Source organism: Lemur catta, chromosome 9 (genome assembly GCF_020740605.2).
Source record: "Lemur catta isolate mLemCat1 chromosome 9, mLemCat1.pri, whole genome shotgun sequence".
In the NCBI taxonomy this organism is placed as follows: domain Eukaryota; kingdom Metazoa; phylum Chordata; class Mammalia; order Primates; family Lemuridae; genus Lemur; species Lemur catta.
The window spans coordinates 58,892,477-58,914,111 of record NC_059136.1 but is presented as its reverse complement, the minus strand read 5'-3'; the positions used below and the strand labels follow the sequence as shown (position 1 = coordinate 58,914,111).

General features: G+C 33.9%; 1 protein-coding gene across 1 annotated transcript in view; it reads left to right on the top strand.

The window, feature by feature from the left end:
- Positions 1-21,635, top strand: part of VPS13B (vacuolar protein sorting 13 homolog B) — a 752,846-nt gene that overhangs the window by 87,903 nt on the left and 643,308 nt on the right. The window contains exons 14-15 of the mRNA XM_045560402.1: positions 6,260-6,429; positions 12,951-13,145. Coding sequence (XP_045416358.1) covers positions 6,260-6,429; positions 12,951-13,145 — 365 coding nt within the window. The remainder of the gene's footprint in view (positions 1-6,259; positions 6,430-12,950; positions 13,146-21,635) is intronic.

Genomic DNA, 21,635 nt, shown 5'->3' with positions numbered 1-21,635 from the left:
TTCTTCTCTTTTTTGTAGCAGTAGAAATTTAATCTTAGAAATAAAGACTATACATTCCAGGTGTAGTCATGACTAGGTTCAGGCTACAGGAATGGAAGCAGAACTTCATGTGAAGTTTTGGGCCATGACTCTGAAAGGAAAAGAGCATACCTTCTTGTTTTCCTTCTCCTCTTCCTTCTGACTGGAAAGTAAATATAATGACAGGGGCTGGAGCTGTCATCTTAGACCCTGAGATTTTAGTTGCATGCTGAGGATGACAGAGCAGCAACGTAAGAACCTAGGTCCTCAGTACTGTGGAAGCACCATGTCAGCCCTGGATCCTTTAGACTCAGATTGTTGTGTGAAAGAGAAATAAAATTCAGCTTTTGTTGAAGTTTCTATTATTTTACTTTTGTCATAGAAACTTTACTGTTATCTTAAATGATATGCTAACAGGACCTACTTCCAAAGGTGATTGTGAGTACTAAGTGAGGTAATGCGTATAAAAGCACTTAACCCAATATTAGTGCATAGGAAGTGCTTGGCATGTTCATGCATTCATTCCTTGCATCTTACTTGTAATGCCACACACTCTTCCAAGTGCTAGGATAGTATGGCAAACAAGATATACAGAGTCTCTGCCCTCATGGAGCTTATATCTTCGTGGGGTAGATGAATAGTAAACAAGTAAAAATATTATTTCAGTCATTAATAAATGCTTTATGAGAAAACAATAAAAGCAGGTGTAGAGAAGAGTGCTAGAGAAACAAGAGAATTGTTTTAGTAGGGAGGTTAGGAAAGTCATCTGTGGAAGGTTTATATATGAGCTAACTTGTGAATGATATAAGGGAGTGAGTCATGCAATATGTGTGAAAAGAGAGTTTTATGTAGACAAGTGCTAGAATCTTGAGGTAGGAATGATTTTGGCAGTTTACAGAAATAAAAGTACGCTAGTATAGCTGGAGCACAATAAATGTTGGTAAGTCAGAGAGGTAGACATAAATCACTCTGTTAGGCCATGGGGACCAAGGAATCAAGATTTCATTCTAAATGTAATGGGAAATCATTGGCAAGTTTTGAGTAGGAAGGTATTAACTTATTTTAATAGAAAATAGTAGAGTTGGCATATGTTGTTCATTTTTTAAAATTTTGGATTTTCCTAGTTTTACTTGTACTCATTTTTGTGTGTGTGTGTGTATTAAGTTTTATACAGTTTTATCACCTATGTAGGTTTGTGTGTTCACTACTGCAATCAAGAAAATGAACAGCTCCAATATCATAAGGATCCCTCATGTTGTGCTTTTATAGACCCACCTACCTACCATGTCCCTCTCTCTGTTCTTTTATTCTTAACCCCTGGAAAGTATTTCTTCTGTTTCTAAAATTTTGTCATATTTACGTAAGTGGGATCATATAGTGTATAAGGTTTTGGGGATTGTCTTAACCACAGTTCTCTGGAGATTCTTCTAAGTTGTTGCATGTATCAATAGTTTGTTTCTTTTTATTGCTGAGCAGTGTTCCATTGTAGGTATGCACTATAGTTTGTTAGACCTCTCACTTGTGGAAGGACATTTGTGAGGAGTCCAATGTTGGGCTGTTACAAATAAAACTGCTCCAAATAATTGGGTACTTGTTTTTGTGTGAACTTTTTCATTTCTTTGGGATAAATGCCTACGTGTGTAATTGCTGGGTCATACGGTAGTTGCATGTTTAATTTTTATAAAGAAACTGCCCAACTGTTTTCAAGAGTGTCTGTACCATTTTATATTCCCATCAGCATTGAATGAGTCATCGAATTTCTTTACATTCTCCCAACATTTGATGTTGTCACTGTTTTTTATTTTAGCCATTCTGATAGATGTGTAGTTTTCATTAGCTAGCAACAATCTCGTAGTTTTAATTAGCATTTCCTTATTGGCTAATCATGTTGAACATCTTTTCCTGTGCTTGTTTGCCATCTGTTATTTCTTCAGTGAAATGTCTGTTCATGTCCTTTGCCCGTTTTTTTAACTGGATTTTTTCCTAAAAATTTTATTTTTCATTTTATACCTAAGTCTGTCATCCATTTTGAGTTCATTTTTTAATATAAGGGGTGAGGTTTAGGGTAGAGGTTTATTTATTTGCGCTAGGATTTCTAATTGCTGTAGCACCATTTGTTGAAAAGGCTATCCTTCCTCTATTGAATTGGTTTTGCACCTTTGTCAAAAATCAATTGAGCATATTTGTGTGGGTCTGTTTCTGGGTCCTATAGTCTGTGTTCCATTAGTAGACCTATGATCTTTTGCTCTGTCAATACCATACTGACTTGATTACTATAGCTCTAAACCTTTATACTGGATGGGGAACTTATTCCTTTTGATTGTGGGGGGTAGTATTTGCAGAGGTTAGAAAAAACCTCTTTATAAGTTTTATTAGCTTGTATCTCTAATAGGTTATTGGCTTGGCTGTTTTAATATAGACCTATTGGCATACTTTATTTTTCTCTTGTAAATGTCCAAGATGGTCAGCATTCTGGGGCAACTCTGTTTTGTGAGGTTGTCTTAAACCCAGATTACTATAATTTTGTTGTTGTGCCATCCCCCTGAGATACAATTTATCTATATGGTCAGTGTTAGCTCACCATTACAGGGTGTAAATTTAATAAGGAAAAAGGGGGAAACAAGAATAATGGTAGGTATTCTAGTCTCATTTTTAAAGACTTGGCTCTGCAGTCCTCACTTTGCATGGTGATATGAGGCTATAAAAATGACCTTGCAAGGTGATCCAAATCAGTGGGAAGAATTAGAGTTGTTCTAATTAGAAATTAGAAATTTTGGTCAAAGCATTAAATACTCTCACTGTTGGTTATAAATATTTAGAGAAATGAAAAAAATAGTAAAAGGAATAGTAAAATTATGACAATTTGATTTCTTTGAAAACACTTAAGAGTTGTTTGAACAATTTTTGTCTCTTTTTTGTATAACTTATAATATGGAGTGTCTTTCCTATGCCTTAGCAAATTGTCATATTCCTTTCTAAGTTTTAATAAGATTCTACTATTTTATCCTATATACTTCAATGTCATGAAAACCTCTTGAGAGTTGCTTTAATAGGAAGTATTTTGCTTGCATCATTTCTTCTGGGAGCTCTTCATTCTTTTCATCACAACCACTTTTCTCATCTGGTTGATCAGTGCCTTCATCACGTTCCTCTAGCTGCATATCTAGAGTCTTTTGAAAGATACAGTGTCACTAGTACAATAGTTAGCTATTTCTTCTATCACTGCACTTATGTTTGATTAGGTGCAGTGTCAGTAGTGCCATAGTCATCTGTTTCTTCTATCACTCCACTTATGTTTGACTGGAATTTCATTTCCAGGCTGAGCGTGGTAGGAGGCAAGAGGATCAGTTCGAGACCAGCCTGAAATCTGTCTCTGCAAAAAAAAAATATATATATTTTATATATATAATATATTTACACACACACACACACACACATATATATATATATATATATATATATATATATATATAAAAGCCAGATTCAGTGGCATGAGACTATAGTCCCAGCTACTGGGGAGGCTGAGGCAGGAGAATCACTTGAGCCCAGGAGTTCAAGGTTTCAGTGAACTATGATTGCACCATTGTATTCCAGCCAGGGTAACAGAGCGAGATCCCTCATCTCAAAAGAAAAACAAGAATTTCACTTGACTTCCAGTGTTATCACTTTTTGTTTCTTTGCTGTAATTTTATCTTTGATCAATCGTGACTTATCTGTTTAGGTTATTCATTTTTGTCAAGTGTCATGTGAGATTATCAGTGGTAAATAAGGAGGCAACACTACATGTTTTTCTGTCTATGCATGAGCTTAAATAACAGCAGTAACTGATCTCCAAACCTGACAGAATTTGAAAGAAGTGACGTGATTGGTCATTGATCATCATGCACATCTTTTATTTACATAATTATTTGTGGACTCAGAACTAGCTGTTTGTAATTTATACAATTACTAATAGTTAATATACTGTGGTAACTGATATTTGAACCATGTTGTTTGGGAACTGGCGTCTTTTTTTTTCCTTCTGCCTTTTTTTTTTTTTTTTAATTTCAAAGTATTATGGGGTTACAAATGTTATTGGTTAAATGGATTGCTTTTGTAGTGCTTGAGTCAAGGTTAAAAGTGTGCCCATCACCCAGGTAGTGTTCATTTTACCCATCCTGGAGAATGATAACTTAATGCCTTTTGCAACAATTTGGATGGAACTGGAGACCATTCTCCTATGTGAAGTACGTAAGGAATGAAAACTGGTATTTTTAAATTAAACTGTGGTAACTAAAATTCTTGCATATTAATACCACGCAAAGTGATGGCTGCCTGGACATACATATGCAGTCATCCCTCAGTACCTATGGGGAATTGCTTCCACAAATCATCTCTCCATTACTTATAATACCTAAACAATGTAAATAGTTGTTATACTGTATTGTTTAGGGAATAATGACAAGTTCAGTGCAGATAGAACTATCCATTTTTGGCAGGGGGGGTTATTTTTGATCCACAGTTGGTCGAATCTATGGATGTGGAACCCAGAGATACAGAGTACCATATGTATACACACACACACACATATGTGTGTGTGTGTGTGTGTGTGTGTGTGTGTGTGTGTATATATAAATAAAAGTGTGCATGTGTATTAAATCTTCAGGTGTTAGCAGTTCTGCTTTTTTTTTTGTTTTTGCTTTTTATTGTGATGTATATGTACATATAGGAAAGTACACAAAACCTAAGGGCATAGTTCTGTGAATTTTGCAAACTTAACCACATCTATGTAACTATTCAAGAAATGGAAATTTACCAGCACTTCAGAAATCCCCATTGTGCCTTTTTCTGACCTTAAGGGTAACCACTAACCTTACTTCCAATGTCATAGATTTAGTTTTTCTTATTTTTGATTCATGTAAGTGGAATGACACAGTATGTGCTCTTTTGTCTCTGGCCTTAGCTCACATTATGTTTATGAGATTTATTCTCATTGATGTATATATTCTCATTTTGTGAATATACCATAACTTATTTATTGAGTTACTGTTTATGAGTGTTTGGTTAGTTTTTAGTTTTTTGCTATTTTGTAGTACATGTCTTTGGTGAATATATGTATGTATTTCTGTTGGCTATCTAAGAGTGGAATCACTAGGTCAAAGGATTGTATATGTTCACCTTTAGTAGATAATTCTAAACTGTATTCCTGACTGATTGAACCATTGTACACTCCTATGAGCACTGTAGTAGAGTTTCAATTGCTTTTGATTAAATTATGGCCTGCTGCCAGTTTTAGTACAGCCCATGAGCAGAGAATGGTTTTTTTATTTTAAATGGTTGGAAAAAAATAAAAATGAGAATTGTATTTTGTGACACATGAAAATTATATGAAATTTCATTTTGAGTTTCTATAAGTAAAGTTTTATTGGAACATAGACATGCTCATTTGATTATGTATTGTCTGTGGTTGTTTTTGTGCTACAATGGCAGATTTGAATAATTGTGACAGAGACTATATGGCCCTGAAAGCCTGAAATAGTTCCTATATGGCTTTTTATAGAAAAAGGTTGCTGACTTTTGTTTTCTATGCTTGCTCCATACTTAGTATTCTCAGTAATTTTCATTTTAGCCATTTCAGTGGGTATGTAGTACATTCACATTGTGACTTTATTTGCAGTTACATAATGCCTAATGATGTTGACTAGCTTTTGATATAATTTTTGGCCATTGGCTATATCATCTTTTGCTTATTCAAGTCTTTTTTGCCCATTTATCTATTGAATTATTTGTCTATGTTTTAATGATTTTTAGGAGATTTTTAATGTTTTTAAAAAATATGCTGTGGATACAATATTTTGGAGGTGTCTCTCTCTTTCTCTCTTTCTAGTGTGTGCTCACTCTTTTTCTCTCTCTCTGTCTCTGAGAAATATTTTCTCCATCTGTATCTTGCCTTTATATTATCTTAGTGGTATTTGGATGACTAGACACTTTTTTATTTTAAAGAAAGAAATTGAGAATTTATTAAAGATATTTTAAAATAAAACACCAGTAAATTTTTGTATAGGAAAGACATACATTTACATTCTAGAGTAGTGTCATTTATATTTGTTAGTGGTAACTTAATTATTTTATAACTATTCATTGTTGAAAAGAAAAACAGAATTTGACCTTAACATTTGGGGAACTAATTAATTCATTTCTCAGTTTTTTAAGAACATTATTTAAAAATATTCCTCATTAAGTTCTCTCATTTTCATTTTAGATATTAAGCACGATAATGAAACAATACTGAATCCAGAAGAAGTAGCTTCTTTGGAGGAGTATATTCCTACTCGACACACAAGTGTTACTCTCCTCAAATGTACCTGCACAATTTTCATGGCTGAATTCAACTTGCTAGACCATTTGCTACCTGTCATCATGGGAGAAAAGGTATATTTTGTGATTCACTACTTTTTTCCTTTTATGCATGTATTTTTTTTGTCACTTAATAAAAGAATATTTGCTCATATAGTTATCCACGATGAAGTAAAATTGTGAATTCTTAAAAAGTAATTTATATATTTTAATAAAATAAACTTAAGCTAAGGATATATTAATATAAAGAAATGTTGAAGAGCATGAGTCTAGATGTTAGACGTTAGGCAGTTGCTTTATATCTGTCAGATTTGTTTTCTTTTTCTCAAAAACAAAGAAAATTATATTTTTTCAAGCAGGGTGACATATTTAGCCAATAAAGAAGCAATAATACCAGGTAGATTCAGACAGTTTATTACTTACGTAGACAGCAAAAGCAAAATCAATAATGGTGTCAGCCCCCTTGTTCTATAGGACGACACTGCAACTAACAGGCCAAATGCCTTCTAACATGCGTGGTAGGGTACTCTGTTGGCAAGGATTCAATTTCACACTGCAGCTAAGCAGTTGTATAGTCTATTACTGATAATATCTCACTTGAATGAGGGATGCTGATGAGAAACTGTTTCATGGCAGCCTGCCTCAAGATGGGAAGGTAAATGAGAAATGGTCTTTCAGTAGCTCCTCATGAGACCTCCTATCTTTCCCTGTTCTTAGAGTATTATAAGATATTCTACCAAGGCTTAGGTCTACAATGGTTAAACCTTGCCTTCATGGCATAGATTTGTGTGATATTGTCAGGGTGCTGGCATAGACTAGTTTCCCTATAGTCTAGCTCCTAGGATTAATTTGAAGGTTCACATCAAAATTGAACAAAAGGTACAGAGATTTCCCGTATACTCCGTCCCCTCCACACATGCATAACTTCCTTCATTATCAACATAGCTTGGTAAAGTGGTGTATTTGTTATAATTGATGAATCTACATTGACATATCGTTACCATTCAAAGTCCATAGTTTACATTAGGGTTCACTCTTGGTGTTTTATGTTCTGTGGGTTTTGACAAATGTATGATGACATGTAACTATTGTAACCGTATTACACAGAGTAGTTTCAGTACCTTAAAAATCATCTGTGCTTTAGCTATTCATACCTCCCTCCCCCAACCTCTGGCAACCACTAACCCCTAATATTTTTACTGTCTCCATAGTTTTGCCTTTTCTAGAATGTCATGTAGTTGGAATCATACAGTATGTAGCCTTTTGACACTGGCTTCTTTCATTTAGTAATATGCATTTAAGGTTCCTCGATGTCTTTGATAGTTCCTCCGTGGCTTGATAGTTCATTTCTTTTTAGCAGTGACTAATGTTACATTGTGTATGTACTACAGTTTATTTATCCATTCACCTACTGAAGGACATCTTGGTTGCTTCCATGTTTTGATAGTTAGGAACAAAGCAGCTGTGAACATCCATGTGCAGCTTTTTGTGTGCGCATGTTTTCAACTCCTTTGGGTAAATACAAAGGAGTGCGATTGCTGGCTTGTATGCTATCAGTATATTTAGTTTTCTAAGAAACTACTGAACTGTCTTCTGAATTGTCTGTATGTTGGTTTTTTGCCATTCTAATAGATGTGTAGTGGTATCTTGTTTTAATTTTCATTTTCCTGATGACATATGAGGTGGAACATTTTTTCATATGCTTATTTGCCATCGGTACACCTTTTTTGGTGAGGTGTCTTCTTCAGATCTGTCACCCATTTTTTAATAGGGTTATTTGTTTTCTTAATGTTGAGTTTTAAGTGTTTCTTATAGATTTTGGGTAGTAGTCCTTTATCAGATAGGTCTTTTGCAAATATTTCCCCCCAATCTGTGGCTTGTCTTCTCATTCTCTCGACAGTGTATTTCGTCGAGCAGAATTTTGAAATTTTAATGAAGTACAGCATATCAGTTCTTTCTTTTATGGATTGTGCCTTTGATATTGTATCTAAAAGGCATCACCATACCCAAGGTCATCACCTTGTATCTTTTAAGAAATTGGTTTATTTTATGTAGGTTATCAAATTTGTAGGACATTGAATTGTTTATAGTATTTTTTTTTTAAATTGAGGTAAGAAGAGAAACATAGTATTTCTTTATTATCCTGTTAATGTCCATGGGATTTGTAGTGATATTCCTCTTTCATTTCTGATATCGATAATTTGTGTGCTCTTTCTTTCTGAGGTAGCCTAGCTAGAGGCTTATTTGTTTTGTTGATTTTTTTCAAAGAAATAGCTTTTGGTTTTGTTGATTTTTCTCTGTTGATTTCCTATTTTCAATCTCATTGATTTGTTTCAATTTTTGTTTAATGCTTAATTTTTGTAATAATTTTAATTATTTCTTATGCTTATTTTGGGTTTAATTTGCTCTTTTTCTAGTTTCCTAAGGTTAGATGATTGATTTTAGATTTTCCTCTTTTCTTATGTTAATATATGTATTCAATGCTATAAAATTCCCTCTAATTACTGCTTTCACTGCATCCTACAAATTTTGATAAGCTGTATTTTCATTTTTCATTTAATTCAAAGTATTTTGAATTTCTCTTGAGATTTTTTCTTTGACCCATGTGCTATTGAAAAATTACTTAATCTCTAAGTATTTTGAGATTTTTTTCAGTTAGAGTTCTATTATCGATTTCTAGTTTAATTCCATCGTTGTATGAGAGCAAACATTAGATGCTTTCTAGTCTTTTAAACTTGTTTTGGTGAGTTTTATGGCCTAGAATGTGATCTATCTTGGTGAATGTTCCATGCAAGCTTTAAAAGAATTCTGCTCTTGCTAAATGAAACCATCCATTGATGTCCATTGTATCCAGGTGACAGATAGTGTTAAGTTCAGTTATGTCCTTAGTGATTTTCTGTGTGTTGTATCTGTTTATTTATGACTGAAGGATGTTGAAGTCTCCAGGTAAAATAGTGGATTCATGTATTTTGTCCTTTAAGTTCTATCAATTTTTGCTTCATGTATTTTGACACTGTCTTTAGGCATATGTATCTTTAGGCATATACATATTAAGGATTGTTACGTCATCTTGCAGATTTGACTTCTTTATCCTTACTTAATCCCCTTTATCCTGGATAACTTTCCTAAGTCTGATATCTCTTTTGTCTGAAATTAACGTAGCCACTCCCACTTTCTTTTGATTAGTGTTAGTATAATATATATTTCTCTATTTAATCTATACGTGTCTTTATATTTAAAGTGGGTTTCTTGTAGGCAACATATTGTTGGGTCTTTTTCTTGATCTACTCTCTCTCTTTTAATTGGTTCATTAAGATTATTGATGTGAGGTGGGTGGTTATTGATATAATTGGATTTATATCAACCATATATATTATTATTTTCTCTTTGTTGCCCTTGTTTTTTGTTCCTGTTTTTGTCTTCCACTCTTTTTTTGCCTTTTTGTGGTTTTAATTGAGCATATATGATTCTATTTTTTATTTTCTTTCCTTGGTTAGCATATCTGCTATACCTCTTTTTTTTTTTTTTTTTTTTTTTTTTTTTTTAGTATTTGTCCTACAGTTTGCATTATATGTTACAACCAATTCAAATCCACTTTCAAATAACCCTATATCACTTTACAGGTAGTATGAGTTCTTTATAAAAAACAAACAAATCTAATTTGGCCTTCCTATTCTTTGTGTCATTGCTGTGACTCATTTTTCTTCCATATAAGCTTGAATAAACCTATATATTAACAATGTATATACATACATGATAATTGAATACATTGTTGCTATTACTATTTTCAATAAACTTATGTATTGGATCGATTAAGAATAAGAAAAATTAAAGGTTTTTATTTTACCTCTGCTAATTCCTTCCCTGTGTTCTTTGTTTCTTTATGTAGATGTGAGATATTCTGACTTGTATCATTTTCCTTCTCTCTAAAGAATTTCTTATACCATTTCTTGTAACACAGGTCTGCTGGCAACAAATTTCCTCAATTTTTGTTTGAGAAAGTCTTTTTTTTCTCCTTTACTTTTGAAATGTAATTTCATGGATACAGAATTCTAGGTTGGTGGATTTTTTTTCTTCTCAACAATTAAAGTACTTCATTTTACTCTCTTCTTGCTTGCATGTTTTTTGAGCAGAGGTCAAATGTAATTCAGTTATTGTTTCTTTATAGGTAAGATGTAATTTTCCTCTGGCGTTTTTTCAGGAATTTATCTTTGATTTTCTGTAGTTTGAAAATGATTTACCAAAGTGTAGGGTTTTTTTTTTTTTTTATGTTTATCCTTCTTGGTGTTCTCTGAACTTCTTGGATCTGTGGTTTGGTCTCTGACATTAATTTGGGGAAACTCTTAGTTATTATTGCTTCAGATGTTTCTTATGTTCCTTTCTCTTTTTCTTCTCCTTCTGGAATTCTATCATGTGTATGTTAATGTCTTTTGTAGTTGTCCCAGAGTTCTTGAATATTTTGTTTTTTTGATTTGCTTTGCAATTTTGGCAGTTTTTATTGAGATATCCTCAAGGTCAGAGATTCTTTCTTCAGCCATATTTAGTCTTCCAGTATGCCCATCAAAGAGAAAAATGCTAGTAAGGAAGCTTTATTGAGAAAGCAGCCCCCGAATCTGGATAAAATTTCCTTTATACTGTTGGCTCACTCTTAAGCTCCCCATGTACAATGCAAGACTTCAGGACACACAGCAGAAAACACAGGCTAAATAGCGAAGTAGAAATTTCACTATCTGCATGGTGCCGAGTATTAACAGTAATAGTTTAGGCCCCACCATTTTAGCACCTGGGGCTCTACTTTGAAATTACTAAGAGCTGTACCATAGGAATAAGTGCAAGTTGAAATAGATTACTTCTATGACAGCCTAATTGCAGTCCTGCATAGGACCATGATGATATGCTTATATTCTGTCCACTTGCCAAAGAATAGTTAACTTATTTCAGAGGAAGATGATATTCTCAAGAGCCTCTATAATTTTTTGTCCATGATGTCAGCTGCCTAATAAAAAATTATGAGGTATACTAGAAAACAGAACCAATTGAATTAAATATAATGAAAAAATTAATAATATAAGTAGACATAGACATGATTAAGATATAGGTGTTATTATATGTGGACATTAACTCTGATAAGTTCAAAGAAAATGACAAAGAAGCAGAATATTTCAAAAGAGATCTCAATCCATAAAAAAAAGAACCAAGTTATAAATTATGAAACTGGAATTTGTAGGGATATAGGTTAGAAGTAAAAGGATAGAAAAAATATACCATTTAAATGCTAATCAAAAGAAAGATAGTATGGTTATTTTAATACCAGAAAAAGTAGATTTTAAGGTAATAAGTATGATTAGAGATAAAGAGAGCCACTTCATAGTGATAAAAATGTGAACTCAAAAGAATGAACAACATAGGTAATTCTCACAGATGTTGTATCGAGTGAAAGAATATATACTGTATGGTATCATTTATATGAAGTTAAAGAGTAAAAACTAAATTACGGTGACTAAAGTGAGAATATTGGCTACCTCTGCTGGGAATTTGGTATTGTCTCCAATGGGACATGGGACAGTCTTCTAGAGTGCTTCAACTGGGTGGTGGTTAAAGATGTAAAAATTCACTGAGCTCTCCGTTTCAGATTTGTGTGCTTTACTCTGTCCTTCTTAATAATCCAAAATAAAATCACTTAAAAAAAGCAAAGAAATTGCTGAATAAATTGTGGTTTTAAAATTATTAATAATGGTCAAAAATTAGGATTGTATGTAAAACTTAGTCAATTGTTGGCGCAGTATTTCTTGGTAATGGTACTATTAGCCTTTTGGTTTGAAGAAATATTATGTAGCATTTACCATCTTTGACTAATGCCTGGGTAAAGGCCGGTAGTATTGTAACAGTGAAAGACAAAACAATGAAACTGCTCTTCTCACATATTTTTACATTCCTCTGGATAGAAAGTCATGATGTTCCTTGTTGAGAACCACAGGTAAGGCATGTTAAGGGAGTAAGGGAGTTCTTGGACAGGAAAGGGTTACTTGCCAATAAGGGTACATACTCCAGAAATCTTGAAATTACCTGTATTTATTGGAAGCTTACGTTCTGTAACTGAAAATACCAAGCCCTTCTCAAGATTTTGAGGATTTTATGAGCCTTTAACATGTGTATTGTTAGTAGATACTATATGGATCAGAAATTTTTCCTTCCTGCAAATGTTGCTTATTGTGTTTTTGATACTGTGTGGTGTAGTCCATTTAGTTCTTAGTCATCTAACTATGAGTAAAGGGAAAGGAAATAAAAGATGGCTGACTCTTGGATATCCAGACCATTTTATGGAACGATTGAGCTTGAGAAAATACTCTCATCATAGTGAGGCATGTAGTTGATTGAAAAAGTAAAAAGCTTCAGCTGAAAAAGCAATGATAATTTTGCAACAAATATGCATTCTTTGAAATCTGGGACATACTTAAAAAGAGAGTTCTGTAGAAAGACATCATTTTTAGATTGATTTGATACCACTGCAAAATGTGCAGGTCTAAATCTTATATAGAGGAAATTGAAACTTATTCATTACTCTTAAAATATAAAATGAAACTATTATTTTCTAGAACTCAAGTACGTTCACAAATACTACAAACTTCCAGTCTCTGCGGCCTTTGCCATGCATTCAGATACTAGTGGATAAAATTAATCTGGAACATTCTGTGCCGATGTATGCTGAACAGTTGGTGCGTGTGGTCAGCGGCCTTACTCAACCTTCTGATAATCTGCTTCATTATTGCTATGTACACTGCTACCTTAAGGTATGAAAAGGGAATTTTCTTTTTCATTAATGTCTATTTGGCTTTGGGATCATCAAGTAAGTTTCTTTTTCTTGGAGTTGTAATTTCACAGAAATAGTACTTCATAAGAGAAGATTTAAATAAAATACAGATTTGTTCATTATTCCAATTTAATATAATAAAGGTATACTTATTTTAAAGATTTTCTTCAGTTATTTGAGATTAGTGGCTTGATGTTTTTAAGGGAATGGTAGTTATAACTTTTGAATATTTGTCATTGATGATTTTTATCAGCAGTGTAAAAAAGAGCACTTCTTTTAATATGGATGCTTTAAATGACTCATGATTTCTTTGAAGGGAACATTTATGTGAGGCACAGTGTATAAAGAGGATTTAACACATTTGTTTTTTAGTCACTTTTGTCCTATTGAATCCATTTTAATTTCTTTTTTTGTAGCCATCCATTTTTCTGGGAACATGTTCATTTCTTGATGCAAAGGGAAAATCTCTTTTATTATTCTAAATACATGCATACATCATTTTATTATGCTTTACTTTATTGCCCTTCACAGATACTGTTTTTTGTTTTTTTTTTTAATTGTTGTTTTAACAAATTGAAGGTTTGTGGCAACCCTGTGTCCAGCAAGAGTATGGGTGTCATTTTTTAAATGGTGTTCACTTTGGGTCTCTATGTCACATTTTGATAATTGTAAAATTTCAAAGTTTTAAATTATTATTATATCTGGTGTGGTGATCTGTGATCAGCGATCTTTGATGATACTATTGTAATTATTTTGAGGTGCCATGAACTATACCTATATAAGACATTGAACTTAATAAATATGTATATTCTGACTATTCCACCAACTGGCTGCCGCCCTGTCTCTCTTCCTTTTTCTTGGGCCACCTTATTCCTTGAGGCTCAACAATATTGAAATTAGGCCAATTAATAACCCTATAATGGTCTCTAAGTATTCAAGTGAAAGGAAGAGTTGCACATCTCTTGCTTTAAATCAAAAACTAGAAATAATTAAGCTTAGTGAGAAAGGCATGTCAAAAGCCGAGATAGGCCAAAAAGAAGACCTCTTGTGCCAAACACCTAGCCAAGTTGTAAATGCAAAGGAAGAACTCCTGAAGGAAATTTAAAAGTGCTACTCTAGTAAATACAGGAATTAGAAAGCAAAACAGTCTTATTGCTAGTATAAAGAAAGTTTTATTGCTATAGATAGAAGGTCAAATCAGCCACAACATTCCATTAAATCCAGAGCTAGGCCCTAACTCTCTTCAATTCTATAAAGGCTGACAGAGGTGAGAAAGCTGCAGAAGAAAAGATTGAGGCTAAGAGAGGTTGGTTCATGAGGTTTAAGGAAGAAAGTGTCTCTGTATCATAAAAATACAAGGTAAAGCAGCAAGTGCTGATGGAAAAGCTGCAGCATTATTTAGATCCCACCAAGATCATTGATTAAGATGGCTACACTAAACACCAGGTTTTCAATGTAGAACAAAGAGCATTCTATTAGAAAAAGATGCCACTGAGGATTTTCATAGGTAAAGAGGAAAAGTCTGTGCTTGGCTTCAAAGCTTCAAAGGCTGATTGTCTTGTTAGGGGCCAGTGCAGCTGGTGACTTTTAAGTTGAAGTCAGTGCTCATTTACCATTCTGAAAAATCCTAAGGCCCTTAAGAGTTATGCTAAATCTACTTTACCTGTGCCCTAGAAATGGGAACAACAAAGGCTGGATGACAGTACGTCTGTTTACAGCATGATTTACTGAATATTTTAAGCCCACTGTGAGCCCACTGTGGAGCCCTACTGCTCAGAGAAGAAGATTCCTTTCAAAATATTAGTGCTCATTGAAAATGCACCTTGGCACTCAAGAGCTCTGATGGAGATGTACAAGATAAATGTTGTTTCCATGCCTGCTAACACCACATTCATTCTGCAGCCCATGGATCAAGGAATAACTTTGACTTTGAAGTCTATTATTCTAAATAAATACATTTCGTAAGGCTATAGCTATCATGGTGATTTCTCTGATGGATCTGGGCAAAGTAAATTGAAAACCTTCTGGAAAGTATTCACCATTCTAGAGGCCATTTAAAAATGTGTGCTTCATGGGAGGAGGTAAAAATATCCACATTAACAGCAATTTGGAAGAAGGTGATTCCAACACTTATGGATGACTTTGAGGGGATCAAGACTTCAGTGGAGGAAGCAACTGTAGATGTCAAGGAAATAGCATAGAACTAAAATTAGAAGTAGAGCCTGAGGATGTGACTGAATTGCTGCGATTTTTGTGATAAAACTTGAATGGATGAGGAGTTGCTTCTTATGGATGAGCAAAGGTGTTATTGGCCTCTGAGTGGAGGTTTATCCAAGTTCTTGGTGATGGTCAGGAAAAGAATTTCAGGATGCATCATGTAAGCCATGTAAGTCACAGCTTTTATTGAAAGCAAAAATATACTCTCAGGAAAGAGAGTGGGCAGACTTCAAAGAGAGCAGCTACACTGGGATGAAGTGGTTTCAGATCTTGTGTAGTTTTACTAATCAATGGGAGGAATATTCAAAGGCAAGGTGTCGGCTATTACTAAGAATTTGGCTACTACTTAGAATTGGGTTTCATCCCATTTTTATACGTTATGGGGTTGTTTGTGAATGGTCATGATGATTTCAAGGGTGGAGAAATTTTAAAAGTTCAATGTAAATGATATTGTAGTTAGCCAAAATTCATTTAATGTAGCAAAGATAGCTGACAAGCCATTGAAGCTAGTTCTTGCCTGCAGTTATCAGCCCCTCTGGTTAGCTTCTGCTTAAGAGTTGTTTTTTTTTTTCCACTGGTGGCACCCAATCTTCAAGCACATGCAGCCAGTCTCAGCCCTTTCTCCTAGTCTCCTACTCTAACAAAAGCGGTTTCTTGAGATGTAGTCTACTTATGGTGAAGATGCAATGAACACTGTTGAAAGGGCAGCAAAGAATTTAGAATATTCCATATACTTAGTTGATAAAGCAGCAGTAGGGTTTGAGAGGATTGACTCCAATTTTGATAGAAGTTCTACTAGGTAAAATGCTATCAAATAGCATTTCATGCTATAGAGAAATCTTTTGTGAAAAGAAGAGGCAATTGATGTGGCAAACTACATTGTCTTAGTTTAAGAGATTGCCACAGCTGTGCCAGCCTTCAGCATCCACCATCCTGATCATTCATCAGCCTTCAACATCAACAAGAGAAGACCCTCCACCAGCAAAAAGATTATGAATAGTTGAAAGTTCAGATGATCATTAGCATGTTTTAGCAATAAAGTACCTTTTTATTTATTTTTTTTTTTGAGACAGAGTCTTGCTCTGTTGCCCAGGGCTAGAGTGCCGTGGCATCAGCCTAGCCCACAGCAACCTCAAACTCTTGGGCTCAAGTGATCCTCCTGCTTCAGCTTCCTGAGTAGCTGGGACTACAGGCATGCACTACCATGCCTGGCTAATTTTTTCTATATATTTTTAGTTGTCTGGTTAATTTCTTTCTATTTTTTAGTAGAGAGGGGGTCTCGTTCTTGCTCAGGCTGGTCTCGAACTCCTGACCTCAAGCGATCCTCCTGCCTCGGCCTCCCAGAGTGCTAGGATTACAGGCGTGAGCCACCTCGCCAGGCCAGCAATAAAGTACTTTTAAATTAAAGTATATACATTTTTTAAAGACATAATGTTATTGTTTAGTTAACAGGCTACAGGATAGTTTAAACATAACTTTTATATGCACTGGGAAATCAAAAATTATGTGTGACTCACTTTATTGTGATACTTGTTTTATTGCAGTGGTCTTGAACTGAACCTGCAATATCTCCCATGCATGCTTGTATGGTTATGCAATGAGAATTACTGGAAACTTTGCTTGGCTCTTCCATTTATTTTTGCATCCTAGTACAGGAATATGCAAACAATAAATGCAAATGTTGAGTAATAAATGTTTTTGCTAAACAAATACAGATAGGGGGTTTAAGTATTGACAGCACATACCCAATCAAGTTCTGTTTTATGAACAAAAGAAAGCCATAAAAAGTTGAAATCAAGAATTTCATGTAATGTATTAACACATTAACTCCATGTGAGTTGTTTTTAACTCTTGCTAGTTTTGAGCCTGGGACCTCATAAAGCAAAACCTGGGCAAAACCCTGCAATTGGTGCGTGAAAATCTTACTTGTTGATACTCTTATCGTTACAATTAATATTTGCAATTTAATTAAAAACTGTGGATTAAACAAATAGAAGTCAATAAATTTTGTTTTTCTATTTATATTTACCTTTAAATTACATTTAAGCCTGGCAAGTCAAGAAAAACACTTTACCCTTATGAAACATTTTTCAAGTTTCACATTACTTTTTACATTACTCATTTTCAAGTTTTTATTTTACTTTTTTATTAAAAAACACACAAAACAATAAAAACCCAAAGGATCATTTTGTTTTTGAAGTTTTTGTTCTATTTTTTAAATAAAACACTGTGGCCCCAAGGAAAATTTTTTTTTTGTGTGTGGCAGTCAGTGTGTTAAAACAGGGGTTCCCAACCATTTTGGCACCAGGGACTGGTTTTATGGAAGGCAATTTTTCCACCTACCCAGGGGTGGGGGCGTGGGAGGCCGAGCTCAGGCGGTGATGCAAGCGATGGGAACGGGAGTGGCTATAAATACAGATGAAGCTTCGCCAGTTCTCCTCCTGCTGTTACTAAGTTTCATGGAAGACAATTACAGGCCATGGACAGGTGCTCGGGGACCACAGTGTTAAAAGATTAGAGGACTCCACAAATAGAGTCCTTTACAGTTTGGTGTTTTGAAAGTCTTATGTATTTGTAAAGTAAAGAGAAAGCAATTTAAAGAGACCAGTTTTATATCACCTGCATGTGTATTTAAGACATTAAAATCTGACTCTTTTCAAATCATGGAGAATAGAAGAACATGTTTCCTAGATGTCTTTGCAAAGCCCCTTTCAAGAAGATGGTTCCTTTGGTGGAAGAGCAACAGTATTACATTCTAAAAGGATGTGGACACAGGGAAGTGTGACTCATTGGGGCCATTAGTATAGCAATGTACCACAGTGTTGTATGTCATGCAGAGAGTAGCAGAAGGTATTTTTGAGTTTGGATATATAGAGAATATTTTATACTTGTGCTTTCTAATCTGATGCCACAATTAATACACAGAGGCATATGATTTTTTAAAAATATTGATACAACATGAGTATCTGATTACAGTGTTAATATTTGCCTTGTCTTTTTCATTTTAATAACTTATTTAACCTATATCTAAAATATTATCATTTAACATGTAATCAATATAAAACATTGATATTTTACATTCTCTTTTTATACCAAGTCTTCTAAGTCTATTACGTATTTTCTGCTTACAGCACATTTCAGTTTTGACTAGTCACATTTCAAATGATAGTGTATTTGACAGTGTACATCTAGACTTTCAGCAGGATACTGTGTCATAACTTCAGAAACATACACACCCATACTCACATACTCATGTATGTTAAAGTAAAACCTTCAGCTAGGCGCGATGGCTGACGCCTGTAATCTCAACACTTTAGGAGTCCAAGGCAAGAGTATTGCTCGAGGCCAGGAGTTCAAAACCACCTTGGGAAACATAGACCCCATCTCTACAAAAAAAAAAAAAATTAATAAATAAATTAGCCAGGCATGGCTGTGCCCTGCCTGTAGTCCCAGCTATTTGGGAGGCTAAGGTGGGAGTATTGCCTGAGCTCAGGAGTTTGAGGCCGCAGTTAGCTGTGATCATGCCACTGTACTCCACGTTGGGCAATAGAGTGTGGGACATTGTCTCTAAAAACAAAAACAAAACAAAAAGTTAAACTTTATTAATCAAATGAATGAAGAAAGGAATACTCTAATTAAATCTTTAAAATTCACCAGAGTTGGTTTTGTTCCTAGTAAGTATCAGTCATCTTTCTTTTTCTGCTTAGGTGTCATTTAGCAAAAATTATCCTTAAAACTTAATTTTTGGGGTATTTTCTTCCATTTGTTTTGTTCACTCTTATTCCTAAGCACCCCTTCCAAGAGGTCTAAAAGAGAAGGCCTGCAAATGCCTTCGCCTGATTTGCCTAGATCCAATCTGATCTCAAAATCCCAGAAATTATTTTGGTTCTTATTGTAGAACTTTCAGTATTAAGACTGTCATTGTTTTGGGTCAGAATACTTCATTCCTACTTCAGATAACCTTCCAAAAAGATCCTGTGTTGCTTTTCCTCATTCTTTTGCTTTTAGGAAAATACTGTCCTTCAATTATTAAATACTCTTCTATTCTTCACAGTGATTTATGATTAAATTTGTATTTGAACATGAGAATGTAGGTCATACTCAAAGCTAATCACACTAATATGTAGAAATCATAGCTACTGAGGAAAATTCTTAATTTTTTGCTATGGATTTGTTTAGACATTGCCTTGTTTTTTGGAAGTGGATCTAATTTTAGACATCTCATGAATCTTTGTAAGATATTTTGCTTATGTAGGATTTAGTCATTTGGCAAATATTAAGTTCTTTCCATATAGCAGACATTCAGCAATAGATAAACAAGATAGATAAATAAGGTATGTCTTTGTCCTCAAGGAAAATGGTCACCAGAGCCATTTGTCATCAATATGATCACTATCCATACTGACGTAAGAGTTACTGGAATAGTTGTTTACCATTTCTATTTGTCAGTATGCTAAAACTCACTTAAATTTCCAGTGTAATATAAAAGTTACACTGTGTTCTGGATATAGTTATATTTTTGGAAAAAGGCTTTTGCCAAACATTTTGCCTAGTTGTCTTTTATATTTTGGTTAGTTTGACTACAATTATAATGGATAAGCTTAATGTGCCAGGAAGTAAGGTGTTGGGCATAGTAGGAATAATATGTATAGGAATATAGGTATAATATGTATAGGAAAACCATTCATTGGTATTAAGAATACTGAATACTTGTTAAAATAAAGCCTTGAGCCTTGTATTGAATATTTTGTTTCATTTTTTGATACTTCTTCTGTGGCTTAGTATATACTAATACTTTCAGAATTTGGTAGAGAGTTTTTGTTTATATGGGTATTATGGATTTACTCAAATTACCAATTTGCTATAGAATTTAGAGCAGTAGTTTTCAAAGTTTTGCACTTGGTGTTACAGTATTACAGTAGAGGAATTAAATATTTCATGTGTTTGGCATTTTAGAACTTAAGTAATTTTTAATTACATACTCAAATGCCTGAGTTTTAATTTTGTGTACTTAACTCTGTATTGGGTAACAAAATGGTTTATGACTCTTACTTTATGTGATGAAATTTAACAACTGGGAGAGTTGGCATGGGTGTGTGTAGAAAGTATGCAGATGAAAATTTTTTTATTTTTAATCGACATTAAAATTTGTATATATTGTGTACAACATGCTATTTTGAAATATATGTCATGGAATGGCTCAATCTAGCTAATTAACATATATATTACCTCAGTAACTTACCATTTTTTGTGGAGAGAACACTTAAAATCTGTTCTCTTATTGATTTCCAAAATACAGTACGTTGTTATTTACTATAGTGATCATGCTGTACAATATATCTTTTGAATTTATTCTTCTATTTAACTCAAATTTTGTATCCTTTGCCCAACATCTCCTCAACCTCCTAACCCCGAGAGATAAAACTTTCTTATGACTTACCTCTTTATGGTCTGGCAGACACATCCTTTGAATATATATGGCATTGAGTATCTAATATATTCCAAGGAATCTGATATATGAAACATATATAGAATATAAGGTAATATGAATGTACTCTATAAATTGTAGAATAGTGTATAATGTTAAGGCCCTGTTACTCTTAAGGATCAGCTACAGTGCATGCTTCAGAGAGATAAAGAAGGTTATAGTATGATCAAAACCCCTTTGTATTCTTTGAATCTCCTAATTTTTGACCTCAAGAAAATACCAAGGGATTTGGAGGAAATGTTGTTTTCATACATGTCTGGTGATTATATAAGTTGGTATATTGATTTTGGAAGGAATTTTAGCAGGATGTAATAAATTTGAAAGTATATCTACCTTACCACCCATTTTTTCCAGTTCTTAGTATATGCAGTACAGCAGGCATCAGCAAACTTTTGTCTAAAGGGTCAAATAGAAATGTTTTAGGCTTTGTGGGCCAAGTGGCAAAATTGAGGACATTATGTAGGTACTTAAATAATAAGAGTGAAAAAATTTCTACAGATTCTGAGTTTGCAATATTCAGAAATGTATTATAGTAATTGAGTACATTTTTTTGGTAAGATGCTTTTACTAATGAGAAGAATGGAATTTTTTTTCAGATAACATTTTACCTCATTGAGGTTCCAACTTAGTGTTTCCATCATCACATTGATTATAAATGTTCATCTGTAAAATAATGGTTAGCTTGTAGACTATTCCAAACTAGGAAGCATGTGGAATTTGGCCTGTGGACAGTAGTTTGCTTTTGTCTTATGTTTTCTTCTGAAA